Here is a 15,229-nt window from a genome sequence, read left to right as displayed (position 1 = left end):
CAGGTGGCAGGAAGGCAGAGAACTTCCTGGAGATGCTCCCTCTCTAAAGGGCTAGGAGTGGAGGCTGTCGGTGGCTTGCCCATATCCCTTCGGACTTATAGTCCAGTTCCGGTACCTGCTTGCAACATCCTACAACAAAAGCCTAACTGGTGGCTTTTTCTGTGCAGATGGGAGGACAGGCCAGAAGTGCCAGAGGGGCAATCTGCTGGGAGCCGGCCTCAGGCAATTGCACAGGAGGGCTGGAGGATCAGTATCCCAGATTCTTTGCCACTCAGGTGGGAAAGCTCTGAGTTGTGTTCTACCCTGTCTCCCAGAGTTCTCCAGCAGGGCACTTGTCTCAGGTTCTGCTTCTAAGGGAACCCAAACTCAGACAAGTGGGAAAGAACATCATATTCACTTGTCTCAGGTTCTGCTTCTAAGGGAACCCAAACTAAGACAAGTGGGAAAGAACATCATATCAGCCTGGGCCGCTGTAACAAAAAACCATAGACTGAGGGGTTAAACAACAGAAATATATTTTCTCACAGTTCTGCGAGTTAGAAGTCCCAGATAAAGGTGTTAACTGATTTAGTTCCTGGTGAGGGCTCTCTTTGTGTCTTATAGATGGATACCTCGCTGTGTCCTCACACAGTGGAGAGAGAGAACTCCGGAGTCTCTTCCCCTTCATACAAGGACACCAGTTCTGTCAGGTCAGGGCCCCACTCTTACAACCTTACTTAACCTTAATTGCCTCCTTAAAGGTTCTACCTACAAATACAACACATGGAAGGAGGGGCTGGGGCTTCAGTGTACGAATTTTGGAAGGACACGATTCAGTCCAAGGCAAAAGCATCGTTGATTTAGAACTGCCTGCTGCACGTGAGGGAGTGGGCAGTGTTTCATTTGGATGGGGGCCGGAGCACAGTGTTGAGGTCTTTGAGGACAGATAACCCATGTCATTTATATCAACCACAGAACTGGAGTGTGACCACTATCCAGCCACCACCTTCGTCCAGTGCAGATTACAGTTCTGCTGGCGTTCAGCCTGCGAAGGCCTGGGGTAGTGGGAACTGCTTGGAGCCTGATTGGAGCAGGGCCTGGGCTGGCAGGCTTTAGGGTTCTGCAACACGGGGTGGGAGCAGAAGTGAGGGGGAGGCCAGGTGAGCACTGAGATGACCAGAAGGCTACCCCTGTCATGGGCCTGTCATGGGTGAGATGAATCCCCAGGTACTGACCAAGAACACAAGGGAAGGGAGTGAAGGTCTCTGAATGCCACGAACACCCCATCTGCCTGGGCAAGGGTTTGTCCAGAAGACTGCAGGGCCCGTGGGTTGGGGAAGGACAGCGTTTCCAGAGGCCAGAGCCAAGGAGTACAACCATGAAGAGAGTAAAGCCTGAGGCCTGAAGATGGATGTTGGGCTCCCTGGACAGTGGGTCAAAAAAAAAAAAAAAAAAAATGGCTTCCAGAGTCAGACAGCTAGACCTGTGGGATCTAGGGGACACATCTCAGGGAATGGCGGGAATTCATCCTAGGAGGGGTAAATGAGCCTGGGCATCTTCCCACTTTACTATCCCTCCTCCCAAACTCTGAGATAGGAGAGCCAAGGGTGCCTAGGCTTGGGGAGGGGGGTGATTGGGACTTGCTCAAAGAGGCAACCTCAGGACCAAAAGCTTCCCTACCCTGCCCTGCCCCAGGGAGGCCCTGCCACCTCCATGCAGAATGGATCTCACTTCTGACCTTGGTACAACTGAGCAGTGTTTGGTCTGCTCTGCTCTGGTTCCCAGGAAGTCCTCTGACAATCCTGCCTTGGTCCTGGCCAGACAGCTGGGGGTACTGAGTTTTCAGTGGCCAGATCGTGCTCCTCACCTAAGCTCTTGAGGCGGAGCCCGTGTCCTAAGTCCTCAGGCCTGTTGGCCTGCCCACCACCCCCCCCCCCCCCATACCTGAGAGCAAACACGGGTTACTCAGTTGAACGCTGGGGCTGTTGAAGAAGCCCAAGGTTCAAGGAGGCTGCACGGGGACACGGCTGGGAGGGGCCCCGGGAGAGCTGCGGAACCAGAGAAAAGCAGACCCACGCCAAGGAAGCAGGCAAGAGAGGCCGGGCGGCCACCTGCATCTGTGTTTATTATTCTGATTTCTCCAACCTCAGCAGAGCAGAATATGAGGCCGGTGGCAGCGAGGCCCATTCCATGGTGCTATGAGGTTGGCCAGAGTCATGTGCGTGTGGGGCCAGAGTCCACAAGACAGCCACTGGAAGGAAGACCCACAATTCGGGGGGCTTGGCGCTCCCTCTTCGGCACCCTCCACGCCAGAAGCCCCCAGTGGGATTGGTAATGTGGCAAGCATGAGTGTGCAGGCCTCGGAGGGAGCAGCCACGGGGGTCGAGCAGCCGCTGGAAGCTCCATGGGAGCCTGGGCAGGCCTCCTGAGGCCACTGGGCACCACCCTTTGCCCCGGAGAGAAGTTGGGATGCTGGGCCAGTTGTGGTGGGTCAGACACCAACAGGACCTCTCCCTGAGCTGTCCTCTTCCCCACAGTCCCCATCCCTGGCTCCTGCCACCTGATGGTCTGGTCTGCACAAGGCCCATCTCTTCCAGAGGAACCGACCCAGTAAGGCCCAGCATCCCAGGACCTCGGGATGCTCTCCTGCCAAGAGCGTCAGCACAGTGCTAGGCCTTCAACCGGCCCCAAGAAGGGGAGGTGAGAGAAGCCTGTGGGGCTGGAGGCCGGAAGCACAGGGAGGCCTGTTCAGGCCCCTGGGTTGATGTCTGCCCGAAGCCCTGGCTCTGCATCTGTCTGTGCTGCCATCCGGGACATGAGTGTGAATCCCAGAGGGCCCTCCAGTCCGGGCTCGGTGGGGGCAACACCTGCAGACCTGGTGGGGAGAGGGAGAGAAGAAGGTCCTGGAAAAAGGCTGGTTGCCAGGGGACCGGAAACCACTTCTCTCCACTTGTTCAGCTTTGGCCACGGGGGGTGGGGCTGTGTGGCCCCGACAGCTGTCTAGATGGGCCCTGGAGAACGGAGACTCGGACCCCAGGTCCCCATCCTTGCAAAAGTCTTTTGGACAGAGAGTCTATCCAGGGCCAAAAGAGGAAGCAAGACTGAGCCAGAGACCTACCGCGATTAGGAGTAGGCCAGGCCCTGGAGCCCCCGGGCTGAAGAGTGGAACTTGTCGGAATCTTCAAAAGGCTGGTCTGTCATGAGCAAAGAGAGGAACTGTAAGCTCTGGGCGGTCTGGGGGCCTTATCTGCCTGTGTGCCTCTGGGCAGGGGACAGCATGCAGGGCACCGGCCCTTTCTGAGGGCAGAGCTATGGGGAGCCTTGCAGGGATTCGGTCACTCCTAGTCCTGGCCTGGGGTCAGCACTGCAGACAGTTAGGTGCAGCTTGCCCTTCAGACCTCTCTCAGGGGGTGCAGCCCAAGCCCTTGCTGGCCCAACTTCCTCAATTGAAAGAGGGGACTCTGGGCTCCTCTTCCCAGCCCTGCTGCCTCCAGAGGGCCTGGGTCAAGGTGAGGAGACAGAGTGCCAGCTCAGGAAAGAGGTCAGCCCCCTGGAGTACTGACACCTAATGTGGCAGCAACATATCTCCCTCCCGTATGCCCACAAAATTCATCACTTCGGTCACCCTCGCCCCTGCCTAAACCCCTGCCCTCCATGATCTCTCTGCTGGTAGGAGAAATCAATGGCCCTCTTCTCCCCAACCTTCACATTTTAAGCTCCAGGCACACTCAGGTTAAGAAAAATTATCTAGAGGTGCCTGGGTGGCTCAGCTGGTTAAGCCAACTCTTGACTTCAGCTCGGGTTATGATCTCATGGTTCGTGAGTTCGAGCCCCAAGTCTGGCTCCGTGCTATCAGCGCGAAGCCTGCTTGAGAGTCTTCTCTCCTCTCTTTCTGCCCCTCCCCAGCTTGTGCGTGCCCTCTCTCTCCCAAATTAAGCTTAAAAAACAATTATTCAAAACTTGGAAACAAGGCAAAAAAAAAAAAAAAAAAAAAAAAGACTGTGCCCTTTTAAATCATCCTAGAACATTCTCTAACGAGCCTATCCTAAAAGTCATCTTATTCTAGGGGATGTGACTCTTCCTGACTCACTATACACTGCTGGTCAGGGCCCAGCATTGTTAAGTTGGATGCTGACTTAAAGGAGATAAATGACAGATGACGACCATTTCACTAATGGCATGTGGGAGGGGTGACATAGTCTCAATTCTACATCTATAAAATGGGGGCGGGGGGTGCCTGGGTGGCTCAGTCAGTTAAGCGTCCGACTTCGGCTCAGGTCATGATCTCACGGTCTGTGAGTTCGAGCCCCGCATGGGGCTCTGCGCTGACAGCTCAGAGCCTGGAGTCTGCTTCAGAGTCTGTGTCTCCCTCTCTCTCTGACCCTCCCCCCATTCATGCTCTGTCTCTCTCTGTCTCAAAAATAAATAAACATTAAAAAAATTAATAAAATGGGGGCGGGGAAGCTGGGTTAAACCGTATTTAAGGCCAGTCCCCTTCCCTCCCACCAGTGACCCAGTTTCTCAGGGCGGTGTGTGCTACCCTCTCGTGGACACCAGGAGGCATAGGTCAAAGGCACGCAGCCTGTGTGGGGTTTCTCCAGCTCCGAGTGTTGGGTCTTTGTTCTGTGCTCAACCAGGTGGGGATGGGAGTGGTTTCCAGACCTCCTCCAACTGAGATTCGAATCTTCTCGTTGGCCACGTGGCCAACTGGCAGTTTCAGAGTGTGACCACCCCAAGCTATGAGGCCTAGGGAAGTGGGTTCCTGATGGACTTCCTGAGACCCCGCAGAACTCCCTTCTCTACACCCTCCAGGGAAAACTGGCCAACCAGCCCCAGGCTCTGGTGAGATGTGGACGGAGTGGGCCCCTGAAGCCCCCCTGCTCCACCAGGCCATAGCCGGGCAGCATGGATCACCCACCTGGAAGCCCCTCTCCTTGGGCTCTGGGGCAGGCCTGGGGTGGGGAGCTGGGTGGGCGCAGCACGGGGGCGAAGGCGCTCCTCTGTTTGACAGCGGAGATCATGTTGACAGGCGAGAAGGAGAAGACGCTGGTGGTGGGGGCAGCGGCCGGGAGGGACATGGAGGAGGCAGCGGCCAGCGGGGGGCTAGAGGGCATGACTCCGGGGCGGGGCGGGGAGGGGCAGGCGCAGCAGGGAAGGCGGTGGGAGACACAACAGGGAGATAGCACCAGAGTGAGCAGCTCAGTTGGGGCCCCGGCATGGGCAGTGGGCCCCACGTGGGCTGCTGACCCAGGCACCAGGCTCAGACCTTACTGGCGGGGGGCGGGGGGGGGGTGCTGTGAGGGTCCGGGGGAGACCAGTATAGGGCGGGGTCTGAAGGTAGGCTAGGTGTCTCTGGGGTCCCGGGCTAGCACTCGCCTCTCTGTGGGTTCTACAGACCCTTTCTCAGGGCTGCAAATGACAGGGCCAGACCCGCTCAAAATAAAAGTAAAACCAGAGTACTCAACAAAACCAAATATTGGGAGGTGTCCCCCAAGATGAATGATGAGGAAGTGATGGAAAAGAATAGGTCAGGGTTCCTGCTGAAAGCCACTGGGATTCTGAGATGCTAAGAAACATTCATGGACTTTGGGGTACCAAGGTTAGAGTCAAAGATCAAGGTTCACAGCAGAGCTGGGGCAAGTGGTCAGGGATGAAGTTTGGGGGTACACACAGGTTCCTGTTACAAAGCCCCCCCCCCCCGTAATCTCAGCTCACAATATAAGCTAACTTTCTCTACACATATGTTTCCCTTCCCAACCCCTCCCCCTGCCCCCCCCCCCCCCCCCCCGACACTTTGTTCTCTTTCAACCTGATGCAATTCCTTGTCATCTCCGGCCTGGGCCCTGGAGGCCTCCTATATCCCCCTCCTCCAACCAGTCGATTTTAAACAAAAACACAGAGATCCACATCCTTGGATCTTCTTGTTCTCAACCTGCTGGCCATCCAGGGCTGTAGCCTGTTCACCTGGGAATAGCCGGGGAGCCTCCTCCTCGCAGGCTTTGCCTGCCCCTCCTTTCTGCGGCCTCCTCTCCTGGGGGCTTCTGCCCAGGGCATCTCTGGATACTCCTTTCTACATCCTCACCTGAACCCGACTCCCTGCCTCTCTCTTCTGCACACCAATAAGGCTGTGATGTGAGTGTTGTCCAAGTGGCTGGCATGGGGTGGGGGTGGGGGCTTCTCAAAAGGAACCAATAGCTTGAGAAGGCTGCCTTTGGCATCTAAGCACACTCCCACTCCCCTTTTGAAAAAGCGATGCCTTCAACAGCTGCCCCTGTTCCAAATGTCTTCAGCTTCATGGATCACCATCTCTTTAAGACAAGGCTCACTGCTAGCTGATGAGGCCCATGGAGCTCCATGAAGGGCCTGAGATGAATGCCAGAAAAATGTACTGTATCTCTCAAGGCTGGGAGCTTACAGCCACATATTGTAGTTTGGGTAGTAGTGGGATCTGTGGGCCAAACTGAGAGTTGCTGGCGGCCAAAGCAGAAGACCAAGGGGAGGCCCAAGCAGACAGCCCCAGACCCTCTGGCTGGGGCAGTGCTGGATGTCATTCCAGGCATGTCCTGGCAGACTCCATGAGAATGATAACTCCCCACCCCCCCCCCCCCCCCGCCACCGAGCTGTGCCACATGCCACTGGGAGTGGATGGGGACATGCGTTAGTACTGGTCACAAAATGGGACCAACCCTGAGGCAAGTCCAGGGTATCCCCAGCTAATGCTGGAAGCAGGGGTTAAGCAGCCCTAGAATTCTTGATCCTCTGGCTGAATGGGGGAAAACCCCATATGGGGTGGCTTCTGCCCACTGGGGCAGTGTGCTTGCTCCCCACTGCTGACTGCACTGTGAGTATGGTGGAGGGAAAGGGCTGGTATTCCAGGTCCGGCCAATATAAAATTCAAAGGGCACCCAGAGAGTTTGTAAGAATGCTGTCCCAGATCTGAAGGAAGTGGGAGAGGTGGAGCCTGGCCTGAGCAGAGGTCCAGGAGAGACAGGGGTCTTAGTAGGGACAGTAGAGGTTCGTGGCCTGTGTAAACACAGACATCCGGGGCTTCAGGTCCCAGAAGCTGAGCCCAGGCCATCAGGAGAGTCAGGCTCAAACCCACAGCCAGAAAGAGCAGTACCCAGGATGGAAAATCATACACTCTTTCTAAATTGTGTCTGGGCACTTCATGCACAGTGGCACATTCAGATCTGAGAACAGACCCTAGGCAGGGGTGATACTGATCCCGTTCTACAGAGAGGAAACTGAAGTTGAAAGAAATAAAGTAACTTGTTGAATGTCAGACAGCTCCTGATTGGGACTTTCAAACCCTGTATCCGTCTGTCTGACCACACAATTTGCCTGCTCTTCCCAGCCGGATTGCAGGGAGCCACAACTTTCCTCCTCTGACCCCTGTTTCTCAGACCACGGGGGACAGACAGGTAGAAGCCCATTTTGATTGAGCCATTAGTTCCCTAGGACCTCCGGCAGGGGGCGCCAGCCTCCTCCCAAAGTCCCCGCATAAGATGGAAAGGTGGCGGTACGCCAGGTTTCAGCTGGATGTCGGTACCCCCCCCCCCCCCCGCCCCGGTAAAGGCCCTTTCAAGGGGAGGGGAGGGCTAGAAGCGATGCGTGCAACTGGAATCCTCAAAGAATAAAGGTGCGAGAACTGCCCCGGCCCCAGGGCCCGGGATGTGCAGCCAAGGGGTGGGGTCGAGGGGCAGGCGTCCCACAGCAGAAACAGGTCACACGCAGAGACAGCCGGCCTGGCTCACAAGGGCAAGGCCAGGGTCGACCGTGGTGAGACAGTCGCCGGAAGCCCCCCACCCCCCTGGGGCTGGGAGGGGGCAAGGCTGAGCCCCATGCAGCTCCCCGGGCAGGGGACACTCACTGGCGAAGGGTGAAGTGGCCGTGGAGCCATTGAGGAAGCTAGGGGACCCGGGCACGCCGAGGCCGGCCACGCCCGGCGCCCCGTAGCTGCCGAGGCCCGAGCCGAGGCCGCTGCCGTAGCTGCTCTGCTGCGAGCCGGGGCTGGGCGCGAACCCGCGCGGGGACGCGCTGCTGCAGCTGCGCGCGTAGCCTGCGAGAGAGGGCGGTCAGGGGCGCAGCGCGGGCGGGGACCCGGGACTGCCCTCAGGGGCGACGGGACGCACCCGGCTCCGGGCCCGGCGTGGCGTCCCCGACGGCGATGGCCAGCGGGCTGCTGAAGGCGTTGATGCCCACGACGGCGGGGTGTGGGTGGCTCGGGGCCAGGGGTCCCAGCGGCGCGGGCGCGCGGGGGGCGCTGTACAGAGCCTCTGCCACGTCTGCCGCGCGCTTCAGGAGGAGCTCCTGCGAAGACAAGAGCGGGGCACGGCCGGGGCAGCCTCAGGCGCCGGGAGGGGGACAGTCCCCGGCCTGGCGGCGCGAGGAGGCGGGCGGAGGCGCCATACCTGGTTACTACTGGGCACTCCGTACAGGGCCTCCGCCAGGTCGGCCGCCCGCTTCAACAGCACCTCCTGGGGGCGGGGGAGGAGACAGCGGGATGGAGGGACAGCCCCGGTGTGGGGGGTGGCAGAGGGGCCGGGCGACCCCTCCGCCCACCCACCCCGCCCCTGGGGCCACAGGACTCGCTCATCCCCGGTCTGCTGCGCCCCGCTGGGTACCTTGGGCAGCCTCTCAGGATCTCCAGGGTGTCTGGGGATGGCTTTCTGTAGCCTCTGGAATCCGTAGTCGATGGTGGGCTCATTCAGGGCTGGGGAGAGGGGCGGCGTTTTGGAGGACCCCCTCCCAGCGCGCTCCGCAGGACCAAGCCGGCCGGCAACAAGTCGGGGAGCCTCGCTGCAGACCCCCTCCACCAAGCCTGGCCCAAACCTCTCGGAATGCTCCGGGCACACGGGTCAGCAAGGTTCGGTTCGCGGAGTTTCCTCAGTTCATTTCTTTGCTCATTCATTCAACAAATATTTACTGAGCTGGGCCCTGTGCCAGGCGCTTGGCATTAACACACAAGCACCATCCCATCCCATCTGTGGTTCGAAAAATGCAACTGTATGTACGTATTAGCGTCTACAGTCCTAGGGGCAGGACTGGAGGGAGAGTTTTCTGTCTCCATTACCAGGAATAACACATTAATTACAAAAGTAAAACACCCCAACAATCTCCATTTATCACAGCTCAGGGGGACTCTCGGCAGCGTGTGACCATTAGAAGTTTGCCTGTGCGCCAGGGAAAGGACTGGCCACATCCAGGGTTCTGCAGAGGAGGCAGCAGACTCCTAACTAAGCTCCCCAGGACTTCCTTCTCTCCTCCTCCTGGCCTGGCCAGGACCAACTCACCAGCCTCAAGGCCCTACCCACTTTCTTCACCGCCAACTCCAGATTTAGTGAATTTCCTTTAGTTTCCCCCAGAGTGTAAAGCACGCACTCATTCCCATGTCTTTGCATTTGCCACTCCTTCTCCAGGACTGTCTTTCCTTCCCCATCTCTGCCTCCTTATTCACCCCTCCCGTCTCAGCCTGGTCCAGTTAAGCCCACACTCCCTCCTAGAGGTCCTCCCCTCCTAGCACTCCGCGTGTAACTCCACTCACCTCACACTTTGTTCACTGCTAGGGCCACCCCTACCCGCTTAAGACGGTAACTCCCTGACGGTAAGTATGGCTACTGAGTGTCGGGTGCTGGGAAGGGTTAGGTGGTTATCTGCAGGGAGGAGGATGGGGAGAAGTGGGTGGCTGGTGTGACAGGGCAGGAAGATGAAGGTGGAGAGGGTCCTGGTGGGTAGTCAAATAGAGCCAGGAGGGGGGATTCGACACTCCTGTCTTGTGTTAACTTCTCGCCCTTGCTTCCTGCAAGGGGTATATTGGGGGGTGGGGCGTGCACCTGCTTATGCCCACGTAGAGTGAAGACTGAGGTGGCTTGGGGAACCAAGAGACCCAGGGAAGATTAGGGAGCATTGAGCCTATTTGGGGCACCTTTGAAATAAACATGCCGCTGGAGATATTCTAGACCCTGGGGAATGCGTGTGTGTGTGTGTGGGGGGTGTCCTGGCGAGGAGGTCCTAGGCAGGGGGAATGTCCCGACGGGGCTGAGACTGCGAGCCTGGGAGGGGATTGAGGAGACCTAGGCCAAAGAGGGAAACAAGCTCTGAAAAGATCCTACCGCTCAAGGAGCGGTCACGTGGTTTAGGTAGGGAAGAGGCGGGGCAGCCGCTTAGGGGGCGTGGCCACACAGTAGGTATTGGCTAACCACGACCCGGGCTCTGGTGCACTGGGTGGAACTCCTTCCAGCAACCCTGGGCCTCTCTGCCCCCTCCCGCACCCCCCACCTGACTCCTTACCTGTGTAGACAAAACGGCCGGGGGCTCCCTTGCAAAACTGCTTGGACTTGTAGGACAGGGTCACCTCCACCACCCCGGGAATGTGCCGCGGGGGCGTCTGAACCCGTATGGCGTGGGGCGTGATGAGCTGCGAGGGGAGAGGGGAGGCCTGCGGGTTCCAGCCCGGGGCGAGGGGAGGGCCCAGCCTCGAGGCCAGGAGGGAGACTGGCGGGGGTGGCCCACCTCGCTCCACACGAGCACGTTCCCGAACACGACCTGCAATCCATCGAAGAAGTTGTCGCCGATGACAATGACGGTGGCGCCTCCTGTGGTCCAGCCCTCCCCGGGGCTGATGGCCTTGATACAGGGGGTGGCAGCTGGGAGGCAGGTGAGGAGCCAGATCAGGGGCCTGCACCAAAGTGGGGGCTGGGGGCTGGCTGGGCTCGCGGCAGCGGGTGCTGGGCGGGGGGGTGGGTGGGGGGGGGGAGGTCCTGACCTTCAGAGGGGTCCAGGCGGCGCGCCCTGCGACCATGCTTGGAGTTGTTGTGCACAAACATGTTGTCAGACACGGCCAGCACGTGCCCATCCACGCTCACCGTCGTGGACACCACCACCTGTGAGGAGAGTGGAGGCCAGCCTGGGTGAGGCCCTGGGGCGCTCCCTGGTGGTGGTGGGGGGACTGTTGTGGGGAACAGGCAACTCGGTGAGGGTGGGTGGCTGGATGCTGGAACTCAGTCATTGGCAGGGGAAAGAGCTCCCCCCAGGGGCTGAACGGTGGAAGGGGGAGGCAGCTAGGTCAAGTGATGCCCCGGGACACACGATCTCTGGCTGCCCAGGGAGGCGAACCCCAGGAACTAGAAAAATCAAGAGCGCTGAAAGAAAACTCTGGCTCGTTGGGCAGAGTGCCTACTGTTCTTATTATACACACCCGCACCCCAGGCTGTAGCCCTGGAGCTCCAAGGCTGGAATGTGTCTTAGGCTAGTGGGAGTGAGAGTTTTGACTGGGGGTGGGGTGGTGGGGAGGGGGCAGCATCATCCTGAGAAGCCATCAGCAGGAGCCCCCCAGCCTCGGGAGGAAACTGGGGCTGCCTCCTTCTCTCCCTCCCACCCTTCACTGAGAGGGGTGTGCAGGTTGGGGATGTACTAAGGGCAGCTGCTCTCTGCTTCACGCTATGCAAATTAGCTGGGTCGTTAATCATGTAAAAATGTCACAATTAGCATCTCCTTAAGTGGGACTCTAATGAAGCCTCCCTTGGCAGCCAGCATAAGTTGAGATGGAGCTGCCCCACCCCCAGCAGGCACCAGGCCCTGAAGCACAGGGCTGGGCAGAGATCTGCCGTGGGGCTTTTCCCAGGGTGGCGGGACCACGGCCTTCCCCACCCGCCCCATCGGGAAAGGGTGACCGGATGCAAGGGGACCCCTCTCCCAGACCCACCTGGAAGCGGCGCATGTCTCGGGGATTCCCTGCATTCTTTAGGCAGTTCTGGTTGCACTTGAGGAAGAACTTGAGGAAGAACCTGAAACAGTATGGTGGGTGGGCTCAAGGGTGGAGGTAGGGGGTCTGGAAATGGATGAGGAAGAACCTGAAACAGTATGGTGGGTGGGCTCAAGGGTGGAGGTAGGGGGTCTGGAAATGGATGAAGATCCAACTGTTCCCTTCCATGCCCCTTCCTGGCGGGGTGACTCCCCTCTGCTCACACAAGGCACACATCCCATATTCCCACCACAAGCTGCATGTATACGGAGTGCCTGATACGTACCGAGTAGACCCTTCCCCGCAGTTAATTCACGACACGGATTATCCACCCCTTGCCCACAAAGTATATACTCATCACGCTTATCCAAATATGTCCATTATATATATGATATATATACCCATTACTCATGAATTATCCCCACTCCACAACGTATATTCCACATGTAATATGTACTCACATTTACCTGTAGACTTACCCCACACCATGTATATTTGTCATTCTGCATGTGCATCACACATAAAAGTCCATTCACCTCACACAGCACATCCCTCCTCCTGAGTATACTAACACACACAATGTATACTCATGATAATACACCCATTATATATACTGCATATGCCCGATATACTATTACAAAATATGGCCGTCGCACACAGGGTATACCCACTATACTCAGGGTATCCTTCAGAGAGCATATATGATACATATTCCACATATAGCCTATAGTCATCATACACATATGGTATACTACTCACACACACAGAGTCTATACCCATCACGTGCAGCATATGCCCATCCTGTACAGTAGATGCACAGGAAGAATATGAAAGTATATATTAATATACCACTTTGTGTTGTATATGATTACCCAAAATACACTCACAGCAAATGCTGTGCAGTCATCACATAGAGCAAGCAGATCACCCTTCCTCCTTCACAGCAGACCCCCCCCCCCAAAACAAATCCCTCTTGCACACAGATCTCGCTCATACGTAGCAGATTCCCTGCCACGGCACACACCCCCCCCCCCAAACAGATCTCCCTTGCACGTGTTCTACATCTGTTATACACAGAGCAAAAAGCTCATCAGGCAGAGCCTATACCCATCACATACCGCAGCGTACCTGTCAGACCCGAGGCCGTACAGATACACAACGAGTACCTTCTTTTTTACACACAGCAATCGCAAAAAAAGCACAGTGTATGCCCTGATGAGACTGATTTTTAGAGAAAACACATGAGAAGTTGGTCCTCTGGTCCTTTCAGGCAGTTGGCTGGGAGGGTGGGGCCTCGGCTTTGCCACCCACCAGCGAGGTAATCAAGGATAATGCTCTGGATTGGTGCCCTTAGTGAACTCAGAATGTTTCAATATCTGCCCTAGCCTGTACAGGATCCTGTGAGCATCCGGGGAGACGTCCTTTCCAAACCACAGCCTGCAGGGCTAACGTCTGCAGGGGTTCGGCTCCTGGCATGTAGCCCGCCTCCTGGGCTATTCCATGGGTTCTGCCAGTGCGCTGCCTCATTGTACCACCCAACCCCCCGGGTTTTGAACCCCAAATCTGAATCTCCACTTAAGTCCTTAGAGTTGCCTCCAACTCCAAAGCATGAACTTCACATTCAGAGGAAGATTTATTATAGGTTCTAAAAGCTAGTCCCCAAGTACTGGTAGGGGTGGGCATCACCCCTGGAACTGAGGTGTCCCAAGGGGCAGCCACTCATTGGGAGTTGGCACCATTTACCTGGAGATGCACCTACCCCCAGGCCCTGCCTCTGTCTACACTGCTGACACCTTACCACCTGTCACATTCCCCCACTCAGTGGATATCCTTCTGGGAACCCTTTAATTTCCCTTTCTATAGGGTTGTTACGTCAGCACACATTTCCATCCACCGTGAATACCTCCCCAAATAGTTTCATGTAGTGTAGACCTTCTGTGCGCCCCTGCAGAGCATTCAGAGATGCAGATGCCTCCTATGACCCCAAACAGTGCACATCCACCATGTAGACACCCCCCATTCACCCCTACAGGATACCTTGCATGCACACAGCTTAAATGCCCCCAAACAATAGTCAGCCCAGTGTAGATGCCCTTTTTACCCCATTAGGCCACCCCAAATGCTCCCGAGCAGCGTATCTGCAGAGTATAGACACTCCGTCGATTTCACATTATTTGCCATAGTAATGGTTCCCTCTATCCCTATAAGACACCCCATCATGCAGACACCCCTATGCTCACAGTAATCACCTTATACACACCCCGCATTTCCATGACATGGTGCAGACCACTTTTAAATTCCATACCCACATGGTGCTGGGAGGAGGAGGTGCTTTACGAGGCGCTAGAAGGAGGCGGGCGAACACCAGGACAGGAACAGTCCCTGTCCTGAAGGAGTGAGTGCCAGCCCTTGGATATCGCTGATGGTGCAGGCTTGGGAGTGACACACACTTCCCTTACACCCGCACATGTGCCCGCTGCACCCAACTCCACTCTCAGGCCTACAGAATCCAGAGGGAGGGTTCTTTTATTCTTCATTTCATTTTAATTTAAGTTTGTTTATTTTGAGAGAGGGAGAAAGAACAAGTGGCAGAGAGGGGCAGAGAGGAGACAGACTCCCAGGCAGGCTCTGAACCATCAGCACAGAGCCTGACACGGGGCTCGAACTCACGAACTGTGAGATCATGACCTGAGCTGAGATCAAGAGTTGGACGTTTTTGGGGCGCCCGGGTGGCTCAGTCGGTTAAGCGGCCGACTTCGGCTCAGGTCATGATCTCACGGTCCGTGAGTTCCAGCCCCGCGTCGGGCTCTGTGCTGATAGCTCAGAGCTTGGAGCCTGTTTCAGATTCTGTGTCTCCCTCTCTCTGACCCTCCCCCGTTCATGCTTTGTCTTTCTCTGTCTCAAAAATAAATAAACGTTAAAAAAAAAAAAAAAAAAAAAATTTTAAAAATAAAAGAGTTGGACGTTTTTCTGCCGCTCCCCTGCTCATGCTCTGTCTCTCTGCGTCTCAAAAATAAATAAAAACACACACAAAAAAAAAATTGAAAAAAAAAAAAAAGAGTTGGACGCTTTCACCGACTGCGCCACCCGGGTGCCCCCAGAGGAAGGGTTCTTGAGATAGGCCCAGAGATGTGGGTTCTGGCCGAGGCGCTGACTCGCTTCGTGGCCTGGGGTATTTCCTGCATCTTTAACATCCACCTCCATCCACCACGAGAAGCAGGAGAATAGCAACTGATGGCTGCTGAGGCACCTTCCAGGGACAGCCTCTGGGACATCCTTTATTTCCGACCTCCCAAGGCTTCACTGCCGCTTCCTGCAGGGTCCCGTCCCCTCTGCCTCCTCAAGAAGCCCCCTCAGCCCTTCCACAGTCCTTGCTCAGCACGTCTTCCCATCCTTTCTCTTTCCAGTATAACTCACTTCCGGAAATAAGTCACAGACCCTTGGGTCTATACCAGTCCCCGCTCCCTGTCTGGCCAGTCTTTTCTGGCCATTCTAGGTTCAGGGACT

The 15,229-nt window shown here is 56.5% G+C and overlaps 1 protein-coding gene across 4 annotated transcripts in view; it reads right to left on the bottom strand.

Annotated features, from left to right (window-relative positions):
* Nucleotides 1-2,045: 2,045 nt before the first annotated feature.
* EBF4 (EBF family member 4) overlaps nucleotides 2,046-15,229 on the bottom strand; it is a 58,108-nt gene continuing 44,924 nt past the window's right edge. For 2 of the 4 annotated variants that reach the window (XM_042980770.1, XM_042980768.1), the window contains 11 exons: nucleotides 11,684-11,765; nucleotides 10,745-10,862; nucleotides 10,492-10,625; nucleotides 10,270-10,396; nucleotides 8,604-8,692; nucleotides 8,391-8,456; nucleotides 8,112-8,289; nucleotides 7,850-8,038; nucleotides 4,898-5,095; nucleotides 3,098-3,173; nucleotides 2,046-2,854 (listed from right to left, as the gene is read on the bottom strand). In XM_042980770.1, coding sequence (XP_042836704.1) covers nucleotides 3,103-3,173; nucleotides 4,898-5,095; nucleotides 7,850-8,038; nucleotides 8,112-8,289; nucleotides 8,391-8,456; nucleotides 8,604-8,692; nucleotides 10,270-10,396; nucleotides 10,492-10,625; nucleotides 10,745-10,862; nucleotides 11,684-11,765 — 1,252 coding nt within the window. In that variant the 3' untranslated portion in view covers nucleotides 2,046-2,854; nucleotides 3,098-3,102. Of the gene's footprint in view, nucleotides 2,855-3,097; nucleotides 3,174-4,897; nucleotides 5,096-7,849; nucleotides 8,039-8,111; nucleotides 8,290-8,390; nucleotides 8,457-8,603; nucleotides 8,693-10,269; nucleotides 10,397-10,491; nucleotides 10,626-10,744; nucleotides 10,863-11,683; nucleotides 11,766-15,229 lie in introns of those variants that run through there. The other 2 variants (XR_006215562.1, XM_042980771.1) reach the window with 2 other exon arrangements.

The sequence above is a fragment of the Panthera tigris genome, chromosome A3 (assembly GCF_018350195.1).
Source record: "Panthera tigris isolate Pti1 chromosome A3, P.tigris_Pti1_mat1.1, whole genome shotgun sequence".
Classification (NCBI taxonomy): domain Eukaryota; kingdom Metazoa; phylum Chordata; class Mammalia; order Carnivora; family Felidae; genus Panthera; species Panthera tigris.
The sequence above is the reverse complement of the archived record's forward strand: the minus strand, read 5'-3'. Positions and strand labels throughout refer to the sequence as shown.